The 27,631-nt window shown below is 42.0% G+C and overlaps 1 protein-coding gene across 2 annotated transcripts; it reads right to left on the bottom strand.

Annotated features, from left to right (window-relative positions):
• Positions 1 to 674: 674 nt before the first annotated feature.
• On the bottom strand, positions 675 to 25,900 carry GLIPR2 (GLI pathogenesis related 2). 2 transcript variants are annotated; one of them, XM_040083036.2, is made up of 5 exons: positions 25,762 to 25,900; positions 13,799 to 13,907; positions 10,240 to 10,343; positions 3,206 to 3,283; positions 675 to 2,244 (listed from the first exon to the last, which is right to left on the bottom strand). In XM_040083036.2, the coding sequence occupies exons 1-5, from the start codon at positions 25,772 to 25,774 to the stop codon at positions 2,084 to 2,086; spliced, it is 465 nt and encodes a 154-aa protein (XP_039938970.1). In that variant the 5' UTR covers positions 25,775 to 25,900; the 3' UTR covers positions 675 to 2,083. The 2 variants fall into 2 exon arrangements, with proteins under 2 accessions (XP_039938970.1, XP_039938979.1); XM_040083045.2 differs by lacking the exons at positions 675 to 2,244; positions 3,206 to 3,283 and adding exons at positions 7,280 to 8,126; positions 8,233 to 8,279 and having other exon boundaries at positions 25,762 to 25,894.
• Positions 25,901 to 27,631: the final 1,731 nt, after the last annotated feature.

The raw sequence follows: 27,631 nt of genomic DNA, 5'->3' as shown, positions 1-27,631 counted from the left end.
TCCTCTCTGAACTTAACATAAAACCTCGGTGGCAGCTGAGAAAGATTCTGACTTGACTCACTCAACTACAATATGCACAGTTTTGCATCAATCATTCAAGGAATTATAGGGCCAATAACATGATAGTCATTAGGAAGAACACAGAGTATTTTAACTCTGCCAATTTCTTTAACATCAGCTCTTCACTTTACGTCAGCTGCAGCAAGCCTGCTGTTTATTTTAGAAAGTCCTGTTTTCATTGCCATCTTCCTTGTCAGCTGAGGGCTGAGGGGAGGAAGGCCCCAAGTCTGCAGTTCCTGAAACACACACACCTGAGTGGGAGTCGAGTGGGTTTTCTTTACTGACAACACGTCACCCGAGAGAGGGAGCAGCAGAATGACACAGGGGACAGAGCAGGAGCTCGGGAGACACAGAGGTCTGCCTCTTCAGCTTCAGCTTTTTACTCAGTCCTTGTATGAAGTGAGGATTTATGATCTGCTGTATGATTTAGCCTCTCTTAGAAGGTCTCTTCTTTCTTTCCTGGACTAGAATAGTTGCTGCTTTTATTTTCCCCCATGTTACAAAAGTAATAATGTCATATGCTAATGTCCTGGCAATAAAATCTGAGGATTATTCAATAAAGAATCACATAACAGTAAAGGCTTGAGTAGTTCATATTCAAAAATATTTATTTTTCAGTTGTTCATGATACGTGTCAAATTCTTGGTTACAGCAAAAAATTGTAACAAACAGCATCACAGTGACATATAATCAAGCCATAAGAATGCAGTTTATTACAACTGTGTAAACAAAAAGAAGTTTTTCTATGATGGGACTGTCCATGAACCAGATTATGGCCTAAGAATCTCAGCAAAAGTCAAGAGAAACTTTTACAAAGAAAACAAACCCCCAAATTGAAGCACAGCATATGAACCTGGCCAAAATGGCCCAATCCACATTTAATCAGAGAAAAGAATGTTCCCAAAATTTTTGCTTGGCTTGCTCCTAAGGAAAGTAAATCTTCATTTATTTCAAGGCATCAATACAGCATGTGAAATAATACTATGATTGAATAATATGAATAAATAGCTCTTAATTGTGACAATGTAAATACCCCTACTGTTACATTATTAAAGGAGATGAGATGATTTGGGAATGTTATCGCCTGTGTAGCACAACACCTTTAAAAGGTATTCCTTAGGAAATAAGTTATTGAGAAATGAAATCCAAAGTGCACCATCAAAGAAACTTCTTTGTGCATAAATATCAGAAAGTAGAATCTTTATTTTCTGTAACAGAATTAAACAATATGATTATAATACATGGTACACACTGTAAACTGTAGGATGCACTTTGAAATTAAAATACACTCATCTCAAACATATTTCATGTATCAGCATCTAAAATGGAATTCAAACATTTTAGGGTTTTTTTTTTTTAGATCATGCATTAGTTACAGATGGGTACAGTTTGATGGGCACAGTTTTGCCAGCAGACTTTTAGTGTTCCACGAGATCCTCTTAATAAAAAAGCACAGGTCTGAATTCCACTATATTTTACACATGTACCTTTCAAACAGGAAGTTTTGCATGTGTTCCATCTGCAGGGAGTAGGTCCCACAACAGCAGGAGGTAAAGACAGAGCAACAAAGGTACAGTTATCAAAAAGTACTGGACAGCTGGGAGTACATAATATAACTACAAGCTGGCATCTTCAGTTTACAGAAAGCTATACATTTGTTTGTTTAAAAAAAAAAAAAAAAAATAGACATCCAACATGTGCTTACTCACATGCTGACACGGAGTTCACGCAAACAAATTAAAAAAAAACAAAAAACAAACAAAAAAACCCCCAAACATTTTACCCTTCAGAAATGCTGCATATAGTTCATCCTCAAATAAATTGAGGTCCCCTCAGAAACAACAGGGAGTTTCCTGATGTGCAGATTGACTCAAGCAACATGGAATTGCTTCCTCCACACTGAGATGTGAATAGCGGTATCAAACAGGAGGTTTCATTGAACTGGGCTTCACTTCAAACACTGTTAGGTTCAAATCCAGGTTCACTTGTCACTAAGCAATAAGACTACCTTAAAAAAAAAAAGTTATTTTCTTGGAGGAAGAACATTTTCTTCATAGTAGCCTGGATTTACTACATTTCCAGCTGGATCATATCTAGCCACCACAAAGGTTGAGCCGTCACTAGCAGATGCCTTTCCAACTCCCATCTTTTTTGTGTTCTTCCACACCATTGCTGTAAAGTGACCTGAAGAAAGAGAGGGAAACATAAACATTCCCTTTAGATGCTAAATCTGTAACATCCCCTTTAACCCCTTTATGTGTGAGGTGCTGGGAGAAAAAAATAATAATACACAGCTGCTTCTTTATCTAATATGAGAACAAGCTAAGGACAGGAAAAGGAACCCTACCTTTCACATTTTGCCTTGAAACCCCCTGTTCTGATCTGTTCTCGTACTACTATTCCCATTTCCATGCCCTATATCCAAATGAGAATATATAGCAGGAGAATCATGAAAGAAGTAGTTTGTTAAGTATCTGACTTAAAATTTGACAAAGACATCACAGTCTTGACTCCCTGCAGCGTGAGCAGCAGCTCTGGGAGTGACTATTATTCATTTGCTTTAACCACCTCATACTCCCCCATGTGTTTGCATGTGCAGCTCTTCAAAAACCCCACTGTTTCTCTGGTTTCTTCTGCCTAGCTTGATAGCCACACCTACATTGTTGTTCCCACTATGCACAGGCAAATCCCAAAATCGGGGAGAAAAGCGTGATTTTCTTAGCCTGAAACCAAGTCAGGTACCTCTCTTGCTTGAGCATTATTTGAGGAACAATGTGCTCAGATACATTTTGCACTAGATCGTCAATATGCAGCCAATGACCCATTCCCAATCTCCAAATTTTAGCTGAAGTGATCTCTGTTAGTGATAAGATTCAGTAGAAGTCACATGTCATTACAAACAACACCACAGTATATTTAGTAAGACTCCCATATGATTCCAACTCAGTATTTCTTACAAATTAATTTGTCTTAAAAATAAGTTGCCTATTCAAAACTTTGAAGTTGGAGGAAAAATGCAGTACTAAAAAACCCCTGCAAATTTTGCTTAGTTTCTAATTTCTCAGGGTCTTTTAGACTTTTGTCAGTTTTTAGCATAATAGTAGAAGCTTTGTTTTCAAAGAGACAGTTCCCAGTCTGAACTTACCTGTCCTAGAAGAAAACCCTGGGTTTTGAAAGCTGTAATTTTTTATTTCACTGTACCATCTGTCAGCCACATCTTTTCCTGAAAGACAAAAGAAATGTGCTGCAGAATCATGGCATAAACACAGAAGTGTAGCTCACTCACAGACTGGCCAGTAAGATCTTCTGTAACTTTCAGCTTGGAAGGTAATGAAGACACATCTTCCTCATCTTGGATACGTGCTCCTGTCATCAGGCTTATACACACAGCTTCCGCCAGCTTTTTCCTCTTGAAATGTGTTTGAAAATGCCTGTGTGCCACATTTTCTGAGCAAAAGACCACACCTGTGGATGTTTGCCCCTTCCAGCTCCAGGTAAACCAAAGAAAAATTAATTTTCTGGTGGCTGTTAGTTTCCCATGTTCTCACCAGCACTGAGTATTTCAGAGTGCTTTTAGTTTTAGTGGTTTCTACCAAGAATTTTGAAGGTCCATTTTGAGGCACTATAATCTGGGGTACTACAGAAACCTCAAATATTCATTCTTAGGAGCTGTTTCTGTGTGGAAGTCTGTGTGTCCAGCACTGTCTCATCCCATCCAAGGCTTTCCCTGGCAACAGCTGTATAAGGACTATGACTACGGCCAGGGATGTAGCTCAGACCAGACTCTGCAGATGCTATGCAGACAAATGCCAAATATGTCTTGTTTTCCATTACTGGTTGTCAGGAAATTCTTGTGTCAAACACCAGGGGGATGAGAGGGGTCAGGTTTTTCCCTGAGCAACCTCGACAATGAAATTTCTGCTTAGCATTCCAGGATGCATCATCAAGGCAAGGCCAGGAGATTTCACAGCAGGCTGCCAAAGCCGTTCAGCCTGCCATCATGAAGAATGCTGGTCCCTGGTGGACTGTTGGCTGCAGAAGAGCAATGACTCATGCTTTGCTATTTTGCAGCAAGAAGTCTCGAACTCGCGCACTTCTCGAAGTCAGACGCCGCGTTAACTTCTTCAAACTTCAGTTTGTTATGGCTGAAGTCAGCTAAAAGGATGGTGCTGTTAGCCTGGCAATCTGGGTGTCAGAGCCGCAGCTGAAAAGCAAATATTCAATGAAATGCCATCCCTAGAGAGGTTTATGAACTGGAAGTACAATGAACTTATACACCACACTGCTTGTTAGGAACAGTGCTCTGTGGAGTAAATTATTTTTTCCACATAAAAAGGTAACAAAACATCTCTTGCCTCCCAAAGTAAAAATTTCGGGAATAACAATTGGTTTCTTCTTTTCCCGCTCTCCTTGCACTGAAAAATACCAAACCCAGTAGAGCTGTACTCTGGCTGAAGTACGTAACACATACTTATTTGCTCATTTCTTACTCACACCGAAGCTAAAATGAAGACCAAAAGAAAGTGGAAATAGTGATCTTTATGCAATACAAGGGGAAAAGAAAAAGCACATAGTAAAAAAACCACACAAAACCCACACAGATCATCCTGTCCCACTCTGGATTTCAGAGCTATGAGGGATTTAGGTGGGTTTGTGGTAAGCTGGGTGTAACAGAAGTACAGAATGTGACTGCTGACATATCAGGCCTTATGAAGCCCATGTATTTCATGTGTACAAGTGGTGAAGTGACTATACTACACAAGCAGGATTTTGGCAGACGTAGGACTGCATTCTCACTGCTGCCAGCTTTTTATTCCCCCTGTTAATGTATCAGTGTGATATAGTGTAAACAGCATTTAAAGAGAAATACTCTTATTTTAAAGAGGAACACTCTGTTTACTGTAGCTCTGAGAAGCGTGCCTAGGCTGCACGTGACAGAACTTAAAATCTCCATAATGCAAGTATTGCAGGGCACATGGAAGTTTTGACAAACACTATCCCTTCATAATTAATTTGCTTTTCATTCAAAGAATACTATCATTTGAAAAATTGTTTGCTTTTTAATTCAAGGGAGACTAACAGTGGTGTAAGGTAAGACTGCCTCAATCCTGTACCTGAAAGAAAATTAGCATAGTTGGGTGGCACAGTCTATCATGTGCTAATTCCCAGATTTCAAGGATGAAAGCTTTCAACTGACTGAGGCCAAGCAGTTAAAGCTGAGAAGCTGATCACTATTCTCCATTTTTCACAAGCAGGATCAAATTTTCATTATATAGCATTGCTGTCATCATCTTTGAATTAAGAGTCATGGCCTCATAAGCTGTGAGAAAATAAAGACTGACTTTTTTTTCCAGCAAAAGAGAAGGTCACCAAAGGACTAGGCAACTTTTGACTAACTCTGTCTTGAAATCATGTTAAAGAAGTGTCCTGCAAGCGAAGGGAATGAATTGTATTTGTCATGTGGCAAAGGAAGTGAGGGAGAGTCCAGTGTGGAAGTTATTACCATGTGAGAAGACAGGTAGGTACCTAGTGATTAAACAGTCTCTCTATCCTCTGAAATACTTTTCTTCTGACTCTTTGCCCTTTGTGGAACAGTAAACAATGCCCTGGTGGGGCACAAGCCAAACCAGTGTTGAAAGTGGCAGCTGGCACACAGGGGACTAAGGAAAATCCCTGTTTTGAACCCAGTGACACCCAGGCTTCCAGAGAGAAAACAGCACAAGGGTCAGGAGTGCACTGAGCCTACCTGCTTTAGCAGCAACTTGCATCCTCAGACTTACTGGTTCAGAAAACTGACCACAATATTTCCTTTTAAATGTATTATGGAATAAATTACGCAGTCATATTTAGGGTCTGTTTTGATTGCTTTTCAATGCTTCATTGAAAACAGCTCCCCCTGCTCCCAAAGTTCCCCCAAAACAGAGGAAGTTGGTTCTGTTCAAAATGCTTTTCAGTCAGAAGGAAAAAAACACAGAAAAGAAATTGCTCACATCCCTCATTCCTGATCAGAGCAGAAATGATAAATGTACTCCTTTAAAGAAGCACATGGATCTGCCCTGCAGTCAGAGCTGCAGCTTCTCCTCTGCTGCTCTGCTTGTGGAAATGATTCATAAACATTCTGCTGGGCTTTTTCATCACCCTTCCTCTTTGCACCGCTGTAAACCACACTCAGTTTCAACACTTTCACTATGGAAACACAGTTTGACTCCACCCTTCTCCCAGTGAGAGAGAGCTCACTGATGACCTGCTCAGCTAGGCTTACTAGTGCCTCATTTCAGAACAGGCTGAATCTCACTCTAATGAGTTTCAATGGTGATGGTAAATCTTCTTCGAATGAAAACTTGGTGCAACCACCCTTGAACTAGTGCCCAAGTATAGTTTTGCCTAAGACTAGGACCAAAACCAGCACAGAGATTTGATTTTCTTTACACAAGATATATGCTTGCAAGGTGGTCACGCTGACTGTGCCTCAAGCATCCTCAGAGGGTCAGAGGAGTGACCACAGGGGCTCAGGCCAGATGTAGCACTGACAGTCTAAATTGTGTCCCCATTATTACCACGGGACCACTGCATGTAAGCAGGTGCCATCACTCTTGCCTGGCCATGCTCTGCCCCTCATCAGTTGTGCTGTCATCCCATTAAATGTCATTTCCAGCTGTTCTCCTGGGCAAGGAGCTCCATGCTGTGTGGATACTGAGGGTGTGAGTGCCAACAACAGGTGCCAGACCAAGGGCTGCAGGGACCTCTGTGTCTGTGGTGCCAGCACCTGCAGCACCAGCAGAGCACGACAGGGACCTGCAGGTGAGCAGGTGAAGTGCTCTGGGAGGAGCTGCCACAGAAGTGTATGGCCATTGCAGGGTGGGTTCTGGTCAGCAGCCAGGGACCTGTGTGTGTGAGATGCACTCTGTTGGCAGCTGGAGTGGAACTGCAGCCTCAGGAATTGGTGTGTCCAGGTACAAAGTACTGCAGAGATCAGGATCCAGGGACAGCTACTGCGCAGACTGAGTGTCTGAGCTTAATTACTGCTGAGATCCACACTGGAATTCTATTTCAATTTCCATTGTTTTTTATATATATAATTTAACACTATAAAATGTACATTATATCTACTTTTAAATCATTTGCTGAGAAATAGACATTTGGGTATTTTTATATACTATATGAATTTACTTATATGTACTCCAGTAACATATATTGGAACATATATTGGAGTCAGCTGGAAAATGAAAAAGGAAGAGGCCACCGGTGCTGTTCATTTTAATACTGACTGCATCTGCTTGTGCTGCTCTGCACATAAACACATGCCCATGTGTGTATATGTGTGTAAGGCTGGAAACATATCCCCAGACTGTGCAAGACGACACACATTCCCAGACTCACCCTTGGGAACACAATGCTGTGGCAGCTCTATTCCTGTATTCAGCTCCCCTCAACATTTAATTTCTCTGGGCCCAGCCTTACTATTTCTCCTCATACCAAAGAATGCTTAAATCCTCAAGTAATCCCACTGAATTGCTAAAAACATCCTAATAGAATCACATAGACCATATTTCTCTGCAAATGGGCAGCACCTTGGTGATCTACTTAAAAACTAAGTTTTCACAACATTCCTTCCATTAGTCTTAGGGGAAAGAGGGTAGACTTAACATGGCCTTCGAAATAAAATATCTACCTAGACTAAAGTTATACCAATGTCTTTTGGAAGGAATTCTCTACTTTCAACATCCCTCATGCAGCTCCTTATTTTATTTTACTTTATTTAACAGTATTGTATGAGCCTGGAGTTAGACAGCAAGAGATACATCAAGGCAGGCCTTCAGAGAGAGCACACTCCTCCAGGATTTGGACAGACAGTGCTTGTGCTGTTCTGCACACCAGTCCCAACCTTAGGAGACCCAGATGCCTCCCATGACAGATTTGGGGGATAGCTGACCACGGATTTCTCTTACGAACCCTCCACAGAGTTCATAAGCCGCAGTGTTTCCATCAGCAACAGGGCATGTTCTTCTCAGCCACAGCAGCCATCCCAGACAGAATTCCCACATCCAGGGCTTGCCTTCAGCCTCCTGACACACGAGAAATGAGATGAGGCACCCTGAGAAGCCTGACATAGCCCAGCTGCCAAGGCAGGCTGCGGTCTCTCGCATTAGTGGCAGATGACAGCTCACTTACTTGAACACAGACAAAGAAAAGTCTGCCACGGAGCAGTTCCTGCAGGACTGGAGGGAGGAAACAGCTGTCAACTATTTCTTGGATTACAGGGATAAACATATTTCTAGCAACAGCTTTAGGCTATGTAACTCTAAAATCCTGATTAGAATTCGAGGTGTTCTTGTACCATGAGAGGAGTGATATTAGAAGGCTTTATAGTTGAAAGCTTAAATCTTCCCTGAAACAAGAAATGCATTTTCTGGCATTATTACAGAACTTAGCAAGGGCCAAAATAAACAACAGCATCACTTTTTGAGAGAGAATACAGAGTATTCTAGAGGTTTATTGAGTCTTGCTTTATCTGGGAAAGAAACCAGAAGACACTGCCTGCCTTTGTTAAGCTCCTGAATGGATGTCTTAATCCAAATTTCAGCCTCATTGAGCAGGGTACAAATTAACTACCCAGAGGGAACTATATGAGAAAAAGAGGAAGAATGAACCAACTCCACAGAGGTGAAAACTAAGCCTAGATGAGAAAATAACTTCCTCTGAAGAACTAGCTTTCTCATTCTGGTACTTTGAGCTATCCTGCTGCACTGGAAATGTAGAAACGTTTCTCAGAACAAAAGAGGATGTAGCTTAATTTTCTCAACATGGCATGTAATCCTGTGGATAAAAACCAGCAAAACTTCTCAAAATTCGAAAGTTATGTATGGAAACTATGCATTGAAGGAAACAGACTAGAGCTAGAGAAATGACAGACATTATGTAGAAGGATTTGTGTGTTACGTTTCCAGCTCTCTAAATGGAAATTCTGTGGCTTTAACCTCGAGGGAAGGAGCACAGGCCATTAACACAAACAAGAAGAAAGAACTAAGCTCAGTGAGTGAGTCATAGCCACTATGCAAACTCTGCCATACATCTGTGTTTTCCCATGCTGCTCCAAATCCTTTCTTCATACCCTTGCAAAGGACAGGGTGCCAAATACGAGCAGATCAAATTGTATTTTTCCACGACAGGTTTTTCTTTTTCGACATGAAAATGTACCCACTTAGGACTAGAGTTGGCACTTGAAGAGGAGCTAAACAGCATCCCTGGGACTAAAATTTCCAGGTCCTTCAAACAGAGCCTCCAGACTGCAGAAACGAGCTTCTGTTTCTTTGGGGCTGTGCTGCTAATTCCAGGGGTAGATTGGAATAAAGAAAGCAAGTGGTCACTTTTAACACATCCCACCTGCTGTCCCAGCAGGCTGAGGCATGAGCTCTGCTCACTGGAAGGAGGCAGGAGGGAAGAGCCTGCTGAATCTCTCTCCAGCTGAGGGCTCACTACAGGCTGTCAGCCTGACCAAAATTCAGCTCCTGGGGCACCCAAACCAAAGCCTTCTAGTTACATATTACACTTACAAGCAGAAAATACCTGGGGTAAAATCATCTTCAAAAATGTAATAATGGAAAAGGGCTTAAAGCCTGTTTGCTGACAGAGCGGGAGATATTAGTGGAAGGACATTAGCCACTGTCACTTCGGTGTCCCGTCCCCTGCTTTCGCCCCCACAAACAGCAGCTGCTGTGCAGTGTGCAAGAGCCTTTTTTGCATTTCCCTCACTTCTTCTGCCACAGCTGGGCTGTGGGCAGACCTCTCTTTGTCTGGGACAAACTAAGGATAAAGGTGAAGCAGGGGGCATTGCCAGCTTCCTTCTCTCCTGCTGTGGTCATGCAGGTACCACTAAAGACAGCTCCACAGCAGGGACACGTGGAGCAGCCCAGCTGCCAAGTCCTGCCTCCAAGGCACATAACACCACCACAATCCCTTACTCCCTCTGTGCCCACCTATGCTCCCTGCTCTCAGGACACAGAGGTGACTGCAAACCACCAGCCTGTCCCCAGGGAGCCTGGGCTGGGCTATGCTGGATGCATTTTTGCAGTAGAGGAAACACCAGCGACTCTCGCAACCAGGTGCTCTGAGGCCAAAGTACTTGAGATAAGGCATTTACCAGGTGTGTGTGAGAGACATCAAGAGAAGAGAGCTCACCTGATTGGTCATAGGATGCCCATGCTAGGTTTTCTCCACAATTCCCATTAGCAGACTCGGAGCTGTGCTTGAGGACCCTCGTGGTAGCCAGTTCTTCTGCATACCTAGCAAAGAAATCCACGCTTTGGGTCAGGGACACCAGCTGCAATGAACAGAAAGGAGAAGGAACAGGAGGAAGAGAAGAATATGCAAACAAGGAGTTGTGCTGGAAATGACGGGTTTAAGTCGAGTAGCAAAGCCCTGGAACCAGAGATGCTTTAAGGTTACATAAATCTATGAGTTAGGCAAAGAAAAAACACATTTTTCCTGTCTTTATGAGCATCTATAGAAATTCTGAGAAGGGCCTAGAAGAAATCAAAGGGCAGATCCCCTCGTACCACATTTTAACCAGCACCTGGAAATCCACTGGCTACCCTTAGCCACAGCTGCTGGTGAAAAGGAAAACACCTACAGCAATTGCTACAGGTCACCTCCTGGCATTTCTAGATCCCTCACAGGAGTAAATTTAATGTTCTCAGTGAAACTGGAAAAAAAACAGAAGTGGGGATTCAGTCAAAGCAAGGGTAAACCCCCCACATTTACAAACGAAAGAAAAAAGTCAAATGCAAAAAAAGAGCAATGTATCAGGCAACAAGATGGAAGAGAAGGGGACCACATGGAGGCTCTGAGGAACCAACTGTGTAAACCAACATAGGGATAAGCAGCACTGTTTCTATGGAGAGTTTGACATGTGTGCGAGTGTGGGATGTATTTTATTTTCTTAGAACAATAGGGTTAAGATGATCATAACAGGTAAAACAATTACTCTATTCAACATTGGAAAGGCTTCAGTACAGAGACAGGGAAATTGGAAAGACCATTTGTTATTTCTTATAGTGGCAACACAGAGAGTCATAAGGTTGTAGATTTAAAATTCAAGCGAGACAAAGCACTGCTTCCACGCTGTGCAGCGGAAGTCATTGCCACAGGACAATGCAGACACCAAAGCACATGTGAGTTTGAAAAAGAGAGAGGAAAATTCACAGTTCATGGATGTGGGGAGGAATTTTCATATTAAACAATAGCAACAAATAAATGAGGATACAACTTATTGCTTAGGAAAACCGCAATTTCCAGGATAAATCTGTAATTTCCAGAAGATAATGGGGGAAGGATCACATTTGTTTTGTCCTCCTACTCCTTCCCTAATCATGAGTTACTGGCATCTGCCAGAGACATTAATGTTCCAGCTGAACATTTTGACCCAAGCTAGGACTTCAGTCATTAAGTTCTAATTTCCTTCTGCCCTAATCCTCCCACCAAGACAAACAAACAAACAAAGAGTATTTAGCTACATCCGTTAATTTAGAAAAAATGAAAACCTGTCAGTTGTCAGTTTGCTAGATCCTGGACTAGAGGATCTTTAGATGCTACCTCCACACTCCTGTAAGTTTTCTCAGGATCCTCATATCTCAAGTTAGAGGCAGGATTGGGACAAAGTACACATCACAGATGGATGAAGCTGCCAGGGGTTTGAGACAAAGGATAATTAATCCACTCCAGCTCAGGCAGTTGAAAACATGAGATTTTCATCTGAGATCATCACCCTGTGCTTCATTACAGTCAGAGATAAACAGACACCTGCTGAGGCTGACTCATCTCATGTTAAAGCAGAGATCCAATAGTCAGTTCACCTGTCACAGTAACTGGACCTGTAAATAGTAGGAAACATACCATTTTCAACACAGGTAGAGAAGCACAGAAAAGTACCCAAAGATACACTAAATACATTCCAACAAATGTGTATATATATAGGATATACTCAAAGAAAAAGTGAAGTTCTTCTTTTAGTTTAAGAATATGCAAAATCTGCCTTGACAAATACGAGATTTCTTAAATTTCTCGTCTTTTATTCAGACCAAAACATTTATTGTTCTTGCTATCAAGCCGTTTTGCCAGTCTCCGGACATGTCTTTTAGTTCTTACAAGTTACAGACCTCAGCCAAAGAGAGGTTTCCTATTGCTGTCCATCACAGCAGGGCGTCAGCTGAGACCAAAGATGGCTGTGAGGAATTTCTGAAGGATCTAAAAATACCCAGCAAGGGCAACAGCACACTTAGAGATAAATGTGGAGCAACGCATATTTGAGAGAATAATCTGAACTATTCATACGAGCCGACTTGTTCAAACCAAGTGTTGCACTTCTGAGACCCAACAAGTGCTATTGACAAGTCAATGAAATCCCTTCCTCACTGTGAGCATGAAAAATAGAAACAAAACTAAACAAAACAAAAAACAAACAAACAAAAAAAATCAACCTAACTCCCCCTCCCCCACCAAAAAACCAACAACTCAGAAGAACAGAAGGAAAGCCCCAGTAGATTACAAGGTTCGTGAATGAGTCACCGGCATTCTACATTTTAGGAGTACTGTTTCCAGTTACAATGGTGTCTCAAGAAAAAAAGAAAAAAATAAATAAAAAAAGAAAAAAGTGAAAACACCAAGATTTTTCTTGCTGCCAGAGGTCATATCCACGTGCCATTTAGATGGTGTGCTGTGCAGCACAACACCTGGGAGAAATCTAGGAGCCAGGAGCCAGTTCATCTGCCTGACATCTGTGTCCCATCATGCTGGGACAATAAATCAGGTTCTGGAAAGGCTACAGCATCCCTGTCTCCCAATCATCCAGCAAAGAGAAATCTGCATGGTTATGGTAGAAGGCTAATGGGAGGAGATCTTATGTCTAGAGCAGGGATCAAAATGCCCACCATTTAGTATCATTTATCTTCTGAATAGTTTAATCAGCATTTACTCCTTCAGTTATCTCCTTTGTACCATGAGGATTACATGAAAAAAAAAAAAGAAGTTTAAATCTACTTTTTTTGAAAAAGATTGCTGTAAAGAGAGGGAAATTAATCTGGTTATTGTAACTACAGTAAAGAGGACAAGCAGTATTGGACTCAAATTTCTGTAAGGAAGACTCAAGTCAGAGAGCAGGAAGATGGATCCACTGTATGTTAGACTCAGAAGAAGTTGTGCAGTCTTCAACCTGGGGAAGAGGCAAGATGTTTCCTTCCTGACAGAACAGAGAACATTAATAACTTTTACTTTTGGGACTGGGAGATAGATACATTAATCTGAAATGACTTCTTCCTGATTCCACTGATCTTAGACCAGTCACCACTTCTTACCGTGAAAAAATTATTTTCTCACTATTTCAGCAGTAGATATTCTCCTGCAGATGACAATTCCTCATTTGACAGAAGTGATGGTGAAGTAGGTTTTAGACAACTGCCCTCCACAGAGGACACCTACAGGTGCAGACATATGTAGTCCACATCTGAAAAAGGCTCCAAGAAAGATTTATACAGTTGTGACCACAGAAGTGTCTGTGTGAGCAGCTATTGCTATGTGATGGAAAAAGAGGGGATGAAAGGGTAGAGTCCCTCACTTTCTACTCAGTAAGTCTTCTCTGGCTATCAGCATGTCAAAATGCAAATATCTTTGCAGTAAACACAGTCAAATCTAACAAGCAAAAGTGTCACAAAACTCATTAGAGAAAATGAAGGACTGAACTCACTGTTGGGCTCCTCTGTTTAACTTCTTGCAGAGTTTTAATGGGGGGACTCCATGTTTCTTCCTGTAGTCATTGTGTACTTTCAAGACTTCTTCAGCAAATTGTTTGGAAGCTGAAATGACATTAAAAAAATTGGAAAGGTCTGTCAAACACAAGCATTAGTGAAGACAGAAAAAACATACCCTGTACCTAAGCCACTGGTACAGGCTGGACAGGAGAACACAAGAGTACCATCCTCATTACCTGGCAGCAGGACAAAATAAACTACTTAAGACTTCCATCCAGAAACAAACTCTAACAGACACTCCAACTGGGAAGCTACAGACTCACCAAAGGTTGAAGAAAACTGTGGTCCTTACTGCTTTCCTCAATAGCTAGGTGATTTAATGTTAGTCAATCGGTTTCAGTTTAAAACAGAAATCAGTGTGACTGACTTTCATTTTAAACTATCAGTGCAGTGCATCACCATTCCAATCTCAGAGTAAGCAACAAATAGGTCCTTCAAGGAGATGGATTAAAAATGCAAATGATTGTCCCTCTATAGAATTGTCTGTATTAGTCAGGGCACCACCTAAAGAGAATGAAGATACTAAAATATTTAGATCTCTGCAAGTACCTTGAAACATGCACCATTCTTCTAACTCATTTTATAGTACAAATTCATAGAAATCTCAAAATGCACCTTTATTTGGCTCAAGACAAACAAATGTTCACAAACGGCAAGTGGTAAGGAAAGAAACAACTCCTGTGGCATTGGTTTTTATATTTATTAATGATTCAACAGCTTCATTTTTGAAAATCCAAATTAGCATGACTACCATAATTTTCCTTGTAAGACACTTCAGAAACCCAGCAGATCCGATGACTAGAAAGTGTTTCCTGTTATTAACCTTAGATTTCTCAACTTCCTCTCACTACTTGACCCTAACAACTAAAATCAGTAATTCTCTGCTGTATTAGCATTATTCTCTTCAGCTGTTTGCAATGATGCTCTTTCCCCACAACAGAGCAGTCAGTTTGCACAGACTGCTCTCAGAACTTTTCCCTAAGGTGATTACCCAGCTCACTCTCATGCTTTAGGCTGTTCTTGGAGTTCTCTCCAGTTTCCTCAATAGCACTGGGATAATATAGCATCCTAAAATAATCTCAGTATCCAATGCACATTAGAAAGCCATTACAGTTTTATGCAGTACCTTAAATCTTTTGAACACAGTCTGAAGTTTGGTTGACTCTTTCCTGACCAAAGTGTCGTTGTGGACATACATCTAATCTATTCTCCATAACATGCCTTCAGGTTCACTTTTTTGGTATCAGTTGGTTGGTATAACACAGCAGCCCTGCTGAGCAAGGTGACATCTGCCCACCACCTTCCTCCTCTTCAGTTCCCTTGGTTTTGTGTATCCCAAGTTGCACATCATCAGAAAAACTCGCGCCTCCATTCTGGTATTCAAGCACACAAACTCCTTTTGCTAATGAACCTGCCCCATCACTCTTGTTACCATTGCTCACAGCTCAGTGATTCTATCAGGCCAGAGTCCTAAACCTCTCATCTGCTCTGTTATAGAGGTAACCAATTTCTACAGCATCTATCAGAAGTCACTGAAGAAAGCAAGCCTACATCCAATTCTCCCCCTTCCCTGATGCAGGTGGTCCAAGTTTCCAGCAAGGAAATGTTAATACAGCCTACAAATTAAATACATTGAAAAACACAGCTTTGAAAGTTGCATCACATACTCCAGGCTACCTTTTTTTGCTTGAGATCATACTAAACTTGTGGCTGTTATAATCTAGACTTAATATCTCACCCACTCATCACTGAGTTGTAGATAAACAATCTGACCTGCAAGTATGGAAGGTTCTATCCAAATCGTTTGCTCTCAATGGCAACATAAAATTGAAATGCTATTTAAAAAAATAAGTCAACTGAAATTCGGATTTTGTGAGTGCTCTGTCCGTACATTAACAGAAGTACTGCTCTGTATAATAATGTAGCTCTGTACTAACTTTCTGATTTACAAAGAGTAACAAGTCACGGACAAAACTGAGGTGCTCCTAGCTGCAACAGGCACTGCTATGCCATCCCTGGAGAACCTCCGTCCTCCCCTTCCCTCAAAGGTGGCTGCTATAGAAATGCTTATCTTCTGTGACTCAAGCTCATGTGCTAACCACCTCCCTCTGTACAGCTTCTCCCGTGCCTGATGATGTGTGGAGAGGGACGCCCAAGTGCCAGATATATTTCAGATTTGTTTCACAATGCATGTTAAGTTTTTCCATTTCACCAGTGTTCCATACACTGAGAAGCCAGGCATTAAAAGTGAGAGTTAATGGAAGTTTTCAGGCTCCCACCCAAATGGGAACAGCTTCCCAAACAGCTGTGGAGACGTACTTCTTTCCCTTCATGTAAGCTGCTTAAGCTGCTAGAAAAAAATTATTTTCTACTGCCAGAGAGTTAAGTTTGGTCATGAATCATTACACAGCTTAATAAGTAAAACAACTGAAGGTATCAGATACAGTTGCTTGCTCCTCAATATTCAATTATTTGCCTCTATTTCTTATTCTTCTGGAACACTGCCTAAGATAATGGCAGCACGTGACGATGAATTTCTAGGCTATGATGTGGTACAGAGCATACCTTAGAGCTGTTATGCTCTTGGACTTCCAGTTTCATTGATCAACTTTGTGTGACAGGGAAAAAAAGGCATAGGAATCTAAATTGTCTTTTCCCATCACATTTGTTTTTCAGAGAATTCTATTTCTCTATTCTTATTGTCTCTAAACAATGCCAACCGACGCAGTCTTTCTTGCATGAAGAGCTCTTCATAGCTGAATCCACACAGCCTCTTCTTAGAGCCCTCTTCTCCTGCCATTTCTGCCTCAGTTTGGGCATCCAAACAGAGGTGAGTCACCCAAACAAGTGCTCCACAACACGAGCTGCCCTGTACCACCTTTGTAGCTGTCAACTGCACCTCCTCCACTGGTCTTGTGTTAACAAGTTGCTAACAGTGAATTGTTCCACAAAGCACCAAATCCCTACACAGCAGGAATGCTGTGGGTAGCTTTTACCTCAGCACTCAGGACACACAACATTATAGCAGGCACACACATGACTAGCAAAGCAGGCACACATCTTTATGCCTAAGTATCCACCCCGGTGACTCAAAAATGAGCCCTCTATCAACCTCTAGAAGTATTGTTTCTTCTCAGTACTTTTCATCCTATTGTTTATGGATTAACCTTCACTGGTAATGTTTTACTTTCCATAAATACTAATTTTTTCCATTTAGCCTCCAAATAATTAATATATAATGCTATCAAGAAGAGAGAGTTGGGACTGTTCAGTCTAGAGAAGGCAAAGCTTTGGGGAGACCTTCTTGTGACCTCTCCTTAAAGGGGGCTTATAAGAAAGATAGAGGCAGACAATTTACTAGGGCCTGTAGTGATAGGACAAGGGATAACAGGTTTAAAGTAAAAGAAGGTAGATTCAGGCATGTAGATATATGGAAGATTTTTTTTTTTTTATGATGAGAGTGGTGAAACACTGGCATGGGCTGCCCAGAGAGGTGGTGAAGAACCCACCCCTGGAAACATTCAAGGTCAGGTTGAATGGAGCTCTGAGAAACCTGACGTAGTTGAAGATATACCTACTCTGGGGGTTGTATTAGAGAACCTTCAACAATCTCTCCCAACCCAAATTGCCCTGTGTTACTACAAAACAATCCTCATTCAGAATCCTACACAGAAGGGTACCATTATGTCTGTCTCAATCTCTCTTTGAACCATGACACAGGCTCCAAACTCTCCAATGTGTGCATTAGAGGTAAATTGAGATAATGACCCCACCTTTCAATCTTCTCCCAAAAGTAAATAACTAGAAATGTGCTCATATTTATAACAGGACGCTGCATGTTACTTCTGTGTTACTCTTTTGGGCCCAGAACGTGGGCAGAAAGAAACTGTCCTATTTCCAACCAGGCCAGGGCTAATTTTTGCACTATAAAGGAGGAAGCACAGCCAGGACCTGGAGATTATTCTATACCACCTCTCATCATTTTCCATGAATAGAAGAAGGGGTCTCTCTATGTCAAAGTAGTGTGGCATGATCAAGTATTTTAGGCTCCAAGTGGTAGTGAGCATTTGCATATGAATTGATCACCTGTCTTATACATTTTTCTATTAATATTGTTGCTGTTACTCTTTGTTTTCTTCCTGTTTCCAGCAAACTGTTCTTATCTCAACACATCCTTATTTTTTGTTTCTCCAGTTCTCCTCTCCAGCCACCCACGGGTAGGGAGAGAGGGGATTGAGAGAGTGGTGCAACATTTTTGGAGTGGTTTCAGTGGGAACACTGAGTTGGAGAATACAATTCCTAAACCACAACAGAAGCCAAGTGCCAGAATACATGGAGAAGACACATGCAAAGTTGAAAGAAAACACATAAAAGGTAATCAAGTAACTGTTTAAACACTGAGTTTAAAGCTCTGCTTTAAAACTGAAATCTCTTCAGTCTCCCTTGATTCTGCAGAATTGTTCTGCTCTACCCTAGAAGCAGAAGTGGGTTATAGAATAAGAATGCAGCAAATATAGCTTTTAGTATGCCCAACAGGTTTGTGGAACAAATAATTAGAAGCTTTACAGAACTGTAAAGTAATTACATCAAAAAGTCCTTTGTTACTGTCCCAGGTAACTAATAGTTCTATTGTGACAAACTTCTCAAAGTATATTCACCGACTGGAAACAAACAAAATTCTTGAGTAGAAGAGATCCCAGCTTCTAAAGACCACATTTGCATCTAGACTCTTGTAAGAGAACTGGCATTTATTATTAATCTTTAGCCACACTTGAAATGTAACTCTCCCTAGCTGAATCTTTCACACCCTGAGAATAGCGCTCCTTCTATGGAGAAGTGATGGATGTCTAACTGCCATGAGAAATGTTAAGAAGATAGTCACGTTCTATTGCACTTTGACTCAGCTCTTTGGCTTGAAGCCACAAATGCTTCGGGGTGGTCTCATACTGGCTGGTGTCTGCCGCAACACAGGGAGTGAGCATTCCACTAGTCTTTCTCCACATATTTAACTGCACTTTCTTGCCCCCCATCTGGGACTGTAACACTTCCAAGACTGGCCCTTAACGCTATATGCCATTTGGGAAAATGGATCTGACACTCCAATCCATGTATCATTTCCAGCTATAAAAACTGATCTCCCTCAGTGTTAAATTCCCTTTTCCTATAACATAATTGGTTGACTGCTTGGAAATATACAGAAGAAATGAAATCATGTATAACCACCAGAGGAAAGAAAAGATAACATCATACTATGTTTAGAAAGTATTGTATCCTGGGTGGGGTTTCCTTGTCTCCTTTTACACAATCAAGAATTCAATAAAGGGGCAAGGTCTCCATCCTATTCAATAGGCATTTATGAGAGATACTGTAGTTGCTGGTACATGATTTCCCTTCCAACCTGATAACCTTACTAAAAGAAGAGAAAGTATTGCTTATGGAAGTGAAAGGAATCGGGAGTTATAATTAGATACTAGTTTAAATGGGAGTAGTTTCCTGGAACATTCTTATGTTTACTGCTCAAAATAGCTTTCCCTTCAGCTCAGGAGATCCTTCTTCAGGGAGGAGTTTCTGTGATGTTTCTCAGCACCCAGTTTTGCCTGAACTTTGCTCACACACGTGCTTATCACTCGAGTGAGCTTCAGGACAACAGTGAGATGTCTTAGTTAACTAGATCTGATGGACAAGGACCCCACTTATTTTAGTATGTGGACTTGCTCTACAGCAAACTGGCAGCTTAATAACCTTGCACTACCTGTGCCACATGATGTAACACACTCTTCTCCCCCATACCCAATTTGGGGCATGTGGCCCGAGAATATGAAGCTGCTGATGCAATAATGTTTTGAGACATTAGTCATGTCACTATTTGATTGCAAATTCTATTCTTGCTATAATAGACAGTGCTGATTATTTCCTCACTTAAGGCCTTTTGTAAACAGCAAGGCAATTGACTGCCCTGATTAAAAAGGAACACCTGGTAAACTGGAGGCAGCACAGCCCTGAGAGGCAGCAGAGCCTTCTGTGATACAGGCATTTAAAAAAAAAAGCAGCACTAATCAGCAGTCTTGAGGCCTTGAGCACTCAAGTGCTCCAAGTTTTCACTTTCACTGGAGGCAACAGTGTGAGGAGAAGTCCTTGGCTTGTAGCCCCTGTCTCCTCCAAACTGACCAACAATCAGAACAGCAAGCAGTCCCTTCCATGGAGTGTTCATCTTGCATAAGGTTGGAACTGACTGCTCACCATCTCCAGAGCAGCCATTCCTGGCTTTGCATGAAAGACAGTCAAAAGTGTTGTTTTTATTACTATTCTGCCAGGGAGGATACCCAAATATTGCAATCATGCCACACACCCACAGAGACAACATTTGTAGGCAGCTAATGTGCATGCTGCTATTGCTTTTAAAAAGACTAAGGAGACTCTCCCATCAGAAAGACCTTTTATTCTTAAACCCAACTGCACAGAATTCCTAGGGCACATGCGCTTCCAAATACAAAGCCACAAGTGGCCTGCATGTGTTAGAATCACACTACACAGGAGAAGTGATTCATGTAATCTTCTCCCCAGCACTGTATATGCTTAGAGCTTATAGTCACAGAAATTTATTCAAGAAAGTAAAGCACGACTACATTCATTACCGAGTGACAACAGAAATCAATTGGTTTGAGTAATTGCAAACAAGTAATTGAATTGAAACAGAATAATTTTTTTCTGGTCACCTATTCATATTTTGGATGCTGCATGTTCTTATACTCTCTGGATGGACAGCAACAGACAGAACCTGGTTTTTACCCAGTGCCAAGTTCAATTTGCATAGCGCTGCTGGCTGTGTGGTGCCAGCCAAAGTCTTTGGAAAGTGAAGAATTTTGCAAACAAGAACCAAAGAGAAATAGAAGAACTATCCCGTGTCTCCTGGGATGTGGTCCTTCAGTTTACACCTCTACCATTCATGTTCTATCACGGTTTGGGGTAGGCATACCTGAATTAGCTTTAATCTCATCAGCTCAATATCCTCCCACCTAGCTTTTCTGCCAAGGACATCCAAGATAGCTGTGGCAATGCTCAAAGTATGTTTATTTATGCACCTCCCTGAGGCATGGAAATATGACCATGCACATTTCTTCTGACCACTGATGTGTGAGAACTCACCTATCCAGTAGCCAAAGCCAGGCAGGGAGGGACAGAAATCTTTATTTACATTTACTATCAATTACATCACCTGTTTTTCATCCCTCTGCTCAACAGGTTAAACTCCAGTTCTCACAATACAAAATATTTTTTAAAAGGTTTTTATTTCATAGAATCACAGAACAATAGAATGGTTTGGGTTGAAAGGAACCTTTGAAGGTCATCTAGAAATCTTCAACTATACGAGATTGCTCAGAGCCTCATCTGACCTGATGGTGAACATTTCCAGGGATACATTAAATGGTGTTTACAGTGACCTAAACAGGCCCATATTGTCTTCCTACCCAACGCCCCAGACTCCACCTCCTCACATCTACTTGCACAGGAGCCAGTTCTGCACCAGGGAGACTGGGCACCCACAAAGCCTCACCTCATCCCCCTCTGCAGGGCCACCCAGCTCAGCTCTGGTCTCAGTTCAGACCTTCACAGACTGGGCAGAACTTGCCTAGATCTGCCTGTAAAAACAGAACAGAGAGAGGCTCCAACTTATCTTTCAGAGAACAGCACAGCCTCTACAGAAAGAGAGATCTGACACAGCCTTCTGGCCTGTTGAGATAAATAATAAACAACAAAACAGTTAAAATCAAAATACATGTTTTCTCATACTTTTTGTTCCTGCACATAGAGCAACTACAGAAGCAAATTCAAACCCAGACAAGACAGACACTACCAACTGTACTGATAGAAAATGCAGGATTTGTATGTTCCCAGTAATGAAAGCTTTCTTCATGCTCAAATTAAAAAAAAAAAAAAAAAAAAAAGTTCAACACAATAGCACAGGAAACCTTGGTAGGTATCTCAGTTACTACAGACAACCATATTCTATCTTATTCCTGAGCCCTTCTCACTTGTTTTGGTATTTATCTGCCTTGAACATGTGGAGCTAAGGGTATAATCTAAAAGCTGACAGGAGCAACCATTGTTGCATGTGGTGGCTGCTGCATTCTCCTCCCCCACCAAAACCCTGATGGTTCAGCAGACAGGTAAAAATTTGGCCCAGAATACTGCCAAAGCTTGACACATTCCTGGAAGACTTTTTTTAATCTGCTATTTATTGAACTTGGACCCAGCAATCAATGTCTTCTGCACATAAAAAAATGGAGCTGCGGGGCTATGAATTGAATTAACTTAGGTTTTGAAACATCATTTTCCCACCACACCTCAAGCTCAGTTCTGGGTAAAGAAAAAGACAGTAACTTAGGCTGGCAAGTTCTGCAAATGTCCCAGTGTTACCAAATGCAAAAGCTCAGTTTCTAGCACTTCAGAGCAATCCATCTTCCCTATTCCCACCAGTCCTGTAAAACCAGCCAGGACAACCCTTTGCCATTTTGGCAGCTTAGGAGTATCTCATTTCCCAGAAAGCAAACAGGTCACTTGTCTAAGATGCCTGTACTTTTGTCATGACCTGCCACAGCTATCTCTTACCAGGATGCTGAAGTACAAGTCAGCATTTCAGCTGAAGATGTAGCTCGTTCTTGTAGAAAGCACAACAGTCCTTTTTACTGTACTCTGAAGATGCATCTTAAGAGTTAAAAACTAGCACATGCTTCTAAATGAGATTAAAACCAGCACAGAAAACTGCACTGAGTCTGGCTCCTGTCTCTTTTCCTTTTGTGAAAACCCTTTCTCAGTCCCTCTTTGGTTTTTTTTGTACTGACTCAACACAGAGCGGTGTGTAACTCCCAGCCCTTTTTCTGGAGTCCCACCCACACTTGCAGAAAGGGAGAAAAAAGGAAAAACAGCAGAAAAATAAAACCAAACTATAAAAAGAAAACCAAACTCTGTAAAATGACAGCAGTATTTACTGAGTCTGACCTTGACTTTGACACCCACTTGCCGGAATAAAGAGGGCTATTCCCCCGTAGGGAGCGAGTGGGGAAAGCTTCCTTCACCCACGAGGTGGAACCTGGGGGCAAGCGGGAGAAATAAGACTTTTAGCAGCCTTTCCTACCACCATCCCAGCCTTTTCAGAGACTCCCACTGCTCAGCAGAAATCCACGTGCTGCGGAGCGGAGGAGTGGAGCTTGCAGCCAGCCGCTTCCCCGAGCGCCGCCCGCAGCCGCTCGCAGGGCTGGATGGAGATGCCCCGCGGGGCGGGGGCTGCCCGCAGGACCCCGGCACAGCTGCAGCGGGGGCAGAGCCCTGCCAGCACGGCCGTCTGAGCAACAGGGCAACGAAGAGCTGCCGGCTCACCATGCCCTCCTCTCCTGCAGAAACACTTATCCCGGCCTTTTTGGATAGAGCTCGCTGGGACCTGTGGGGACGGCTGCCTGCACCCACCACTAATCCAAATGGTGTCTGAAAAGAGAAGACCCGGGCGAGGGCAGAGGGGGTCTCCGTGTTTGGCTTAAGTATTTGCAGGAGTTATGACCACGGGAGGCATTTTTCTAACCCTGATAAGGAAGTTTCAGTATGAATTTGGTTTCATCAGCCTGCAACTTCCAGGGAAGAGAGCTGAGTCAGAGGCGCCGATGCTTTCAAAACTCAGCTCTATCCAATGAAACTCAGCAATGCTTAGTCTCTAGCTCTGACACTTGGAATGAACATTGCTTCAAATATAATCTAACAACCAGTGATACAACATTATTGAAGAGTTTTAATCGAAGAACTGAGATTTCCAATAACAGGTTTTCTTTGCGTGGGGATACTTAGAATACAAGACAGATTTACCAAAACCAAAAAGTTAAAGAAACCACTCATTTATATTAAAGTAGTGCACCTCCTTGTCATGAATTAGAGTATCCTTCAATTAAACCTTCAGATAATCTCTCCCTTAATCTTTCCGACCCAGGAGAGGAGCAAGGAATCTGTTTTGAGGTCAGACAGTTCTGCCATGCAACCTGTTACAAGCTCATGTACCCTAGTACAGAGAAATTTGTCTGCATCACACCTTAAGAGTACTAGAGTGGGAACCATTCTGTATTTCACACAAAACTCTGTAAAACAGCTGTTCTCCCCCTTCAAAGGCAAACCACACCAAATGATCTCAGACAGGAATTCGAAGACCTTAGTGAACTAGAAAGGGCAGATGGGATTTAGTCAATAAACCAATTGTCAGGACAGTTTTATGATTCATCTAAAAATATTGCACACAGCTCAAAGACAATAACCTGGACCCAGTTTAACATTGGTTTGAAAAGCGTGACACAAGTGACAAAACATTTTTAACACGTACCTAGATCTCAAGCTCTGTTTGTATAAACACTTAAGGATGCAAACATTACCCACGCCCTGGCAAAGGGAGTTTCTGGTCTGTCATTGTTCCTAAGTTTGTAAAAATCAACTAATGCACAGCAATAAATGTGCAGGGAAAAAAAATTAAGATGGCAATTTTGTTATGACTGTTTCAGCAATTTGCATGTATTAGAACAAAAGAAGATTTTTATTCCTTTGGGGATTGGAGGTGCACAGTGCAGTGCATCTCTACTGCTTTTGCCCAATGTGCTTGGCTAACGTAATGTACAGGCACTACACTCATTTGGTATTCGTACTTCTTATTATGTTAGCATGGGAAGTGATGAACTTGATGCTTCACAGCAACTACACTTATTTAAATTGTTAAAGGGTTATTTATCCCAATCTAGCTGCCAGGAAATGAGGACAAACCCACACACTAGCAGCTGGACTTTGCCAAAAAGAAAAGCAGGTGGTTTGTCTGGACTGGGTGTCATACCAATAAGCCCTCTATAGTCACATTTGCAGAAAGCTCTGATTTCATCTAGCAAGCTGACCTTTAAAAACAAAGAAAAAGGAAAAAACCCTCAATACACCCATGCTGAGGCTCTTCAAAGTGTTACTCACAAAAAGATTTTCCTTAAGTTTCTCTGAAGTGGCCTATAGTTTTGAGTTAATCTAGTACTAGGTTTTGCTGAGCATGTCCCCATATGTACCACTCACACACAGGACAGACAGACAACATGCCACCAGGCTCTGATTTATCACAGAAACCATGCCCTAAGAACAAGAACAAAAAGTCCCATCCAGTTTCACAGCTGTTTCAGAAATTCAGAACAGTTTTTCATTCATGGCCTTAACAGGACAAAGTGGAGAAAACCCGGGGCACTGAGCACTCCCTTCTTTAGGGCTCTGGCTCCTTGGCAGCTTTGGAGAAGTCTCTCCCAGCCCAAACTGAGCAGGGCACGCAGACAGCCAGCAGCAGTGGGGAAAGAACCAACAGCACAGGCAGAAGCAACAGGGAAAGGCTTAAAGAATATTTGCACAGATGGGCAGAGACTTAGGAGCTGAGCAAGGCTGTCCCCAGTTAAATGGTATCCAAATCCTACATTTAAAACCTTACGACAGGAAGGGTGAAAAAACTTACCCACCTCAAAGCATCCTGCTGCTTATCTGCAAGGCTAGTAAGTTTTGTCAGACAGCAAGACACGAAATAACTTTAAAGCTACAGAATCCATAATAATTTTTTTACAGCAAAGCAAAAGTACTTTAGGCTACAAAATACAAACTGTATATGAAATACAACTACCTCGACACGTGCAGGCTGAGGAGGAAGGGGGTCGCTTTTCTTTTTTTTTTTTTTTTTTTCCAATCCAACCCTTTGTCAGAGAGAACGCTCCTCCCAGGCTGTACCATGCACAAATGAAAGCAGCCTTCTCCGAGCAAAGCCACTGAACGCTTTAACAACGCTTTCCAAGCACAAAACCAGGCACGGACTTTGTGCGAACACACAGCCAGCTGCACGAAGGCGTTTGCTCACCTGATTTCCCCATGACCGTGTGGGTTTCTTTTTTTTGTTTGTTTATTTTTTTTTTTTTTTTTTTTTTTTTTTAAACTTCACCCGCTTCCTCCTCTCTTGACTGAGTTTTGCCGCTAAGTGCCGGATGAAGTGCTTGCAGTTTCAGCTCAACTTCTTCATTCGCCTGCGACCGCTGCTGGAAAAAAACTCAGCAGCACGAAGCCGCTCCCGCCCCTTCTTGAGCTCTGGAATAAGCCTGCCCATGCCTTTATAAGGCATAGGGGCACTGCTCTTTTTTCATGAAAAGATCCTGGTTAGGGTCAGGAGCTATTTATCCTCCGCAGTAACCAAGCAGCTCCAAAACACCATATGTTTCCACATACCATTTTAGCTTAGTAATCGCATCTGTCTTCTGATAAGAGTAGGCTGTGAGAAGAAATTCTGCTGACAAATAGTTCCGCTGCCACAGTGGGCATAGCCCGTGGGGCTAATTCATACAGCTAAATGCTGTTGAAGTTTTACCCGCTTGCTGTACGTAAAGTTGAAACAGAAAAGTGATAAAGCACTTTGAAGTATAACTACATTTGTACGTCTAAAATGAATCACTTCCTGCACTGTTACAACATAATCTGGAGGAGGTATTAGTAAAATAAGATTTTGCAGGCTAAAGAGGAACCGTGCTGATGGTGTGTTTCTGTGAAAAGCATTGGATGTGAGCACATCTCATTTTATCTGTGTAAGCACGCTGTGCCACTGTTATCTCCACATTACATCGAATGCCTCAAGCTAATCTGGCAAATATTAACTACTTTAACTACAGTGAACATGATACTTTGATTTAACTTCAGAACTGCTGCATATCTACAAACAGTAATTCAGTTACGTGTTTCCAACTTTCATCTTCTCATCATCACAAAAATCATCTGAGGTTAATGCCTCCCAATTTTTTACAATGCCTTTCAATATTTCAAGGTTCTTCTTGGTTTTGTGCCAAGTCTGCTAGCTCAGCAGGATTAAATTATCTTTTGTCCACCTTTGTAGGCTTGGCTCCATGGTAATAAAAGGAAAGAAAAAAAAAAAGATGCAAGGCTTGGGTTGGTTTTTTTCTTATGCAAGTAGCAGCAGCAGGTGGGGAAAGGCAACATACCTTCACCAACACACTGCTCCTCCTGTGGTTGTTTCACTGGCAGGGCTGAAACACAGGTTGAGGCAGTGTCACTGACAGCTGATGGGCTCACTGAGAAGAGGCATGAGGGCAACTGATCACCACCCAGAGGAGGAAACCGCAGGGTGTGAGACCACATTCATCTTCACAGCTGCCTTTTTCCTTTGCTGGCAGCAAGGCATGCAGCAGAACAGGAGAAGGAAGTCAGAGAAGGTGCAGAGTGCCAACTCTGCGGCCAGCGGCAGTAGTTGGCTGAGGAGGAGGGTGGAGAGCTGGAGTTGGTACTATCAAAGCCCTATCAGGAAAAAGTGCTGTTTCACTTGCTTGCAGAAGTGAACAAACCATGGATCAGTCTGAATGAACCACATCCCTAGTCTCTGAAAAAGCTCTACTAAACTTGAAATACTGCGCTGTACTACTCCAAGGACATACATCAGTGCTCAGCAACAGCCAGTGCCACCCCATGGCCGTGATAAGGAGCTGAAGGGATTTTACATTTGTACAGTTGGGAGTCTCTGGTATTTGAAATGTTCATTTATATTCTCATACTTGATTATTAAATTTTATACTGTTTGTGTTTTAGATCGTTATAATATTTATCTGAATTATAAAGGAACATCCCTTCGCGACCTGGACTGCTAGCAGGAAACAGCACCAAGCATTTTCAAAAGTGACCAGATACACCTTCATGCCATTGACACAACATCCTGTGACATCACAACTTGG

The sequence above is a fragment of the Hirundo rustica genome, chromosome 1 (genome assembly GCF_015227805.2).
Source record: "Hirundo rustica isolate bHirRus1 chromosome 1, bHirRus1.pri.v3, whole genome shotgun sequence".
Lineage (NCBI taxonomy): Eukaryota > Metazoa > Chordata > Aves > Passeriformes > Hirundinidae > Hirundo > Hirundo rustica.
The sequence above is the reverse complement of the archived record's forward strand: the minus strand, read 5'-3'. Positions and strand labels throughout refer to the sequence as shown.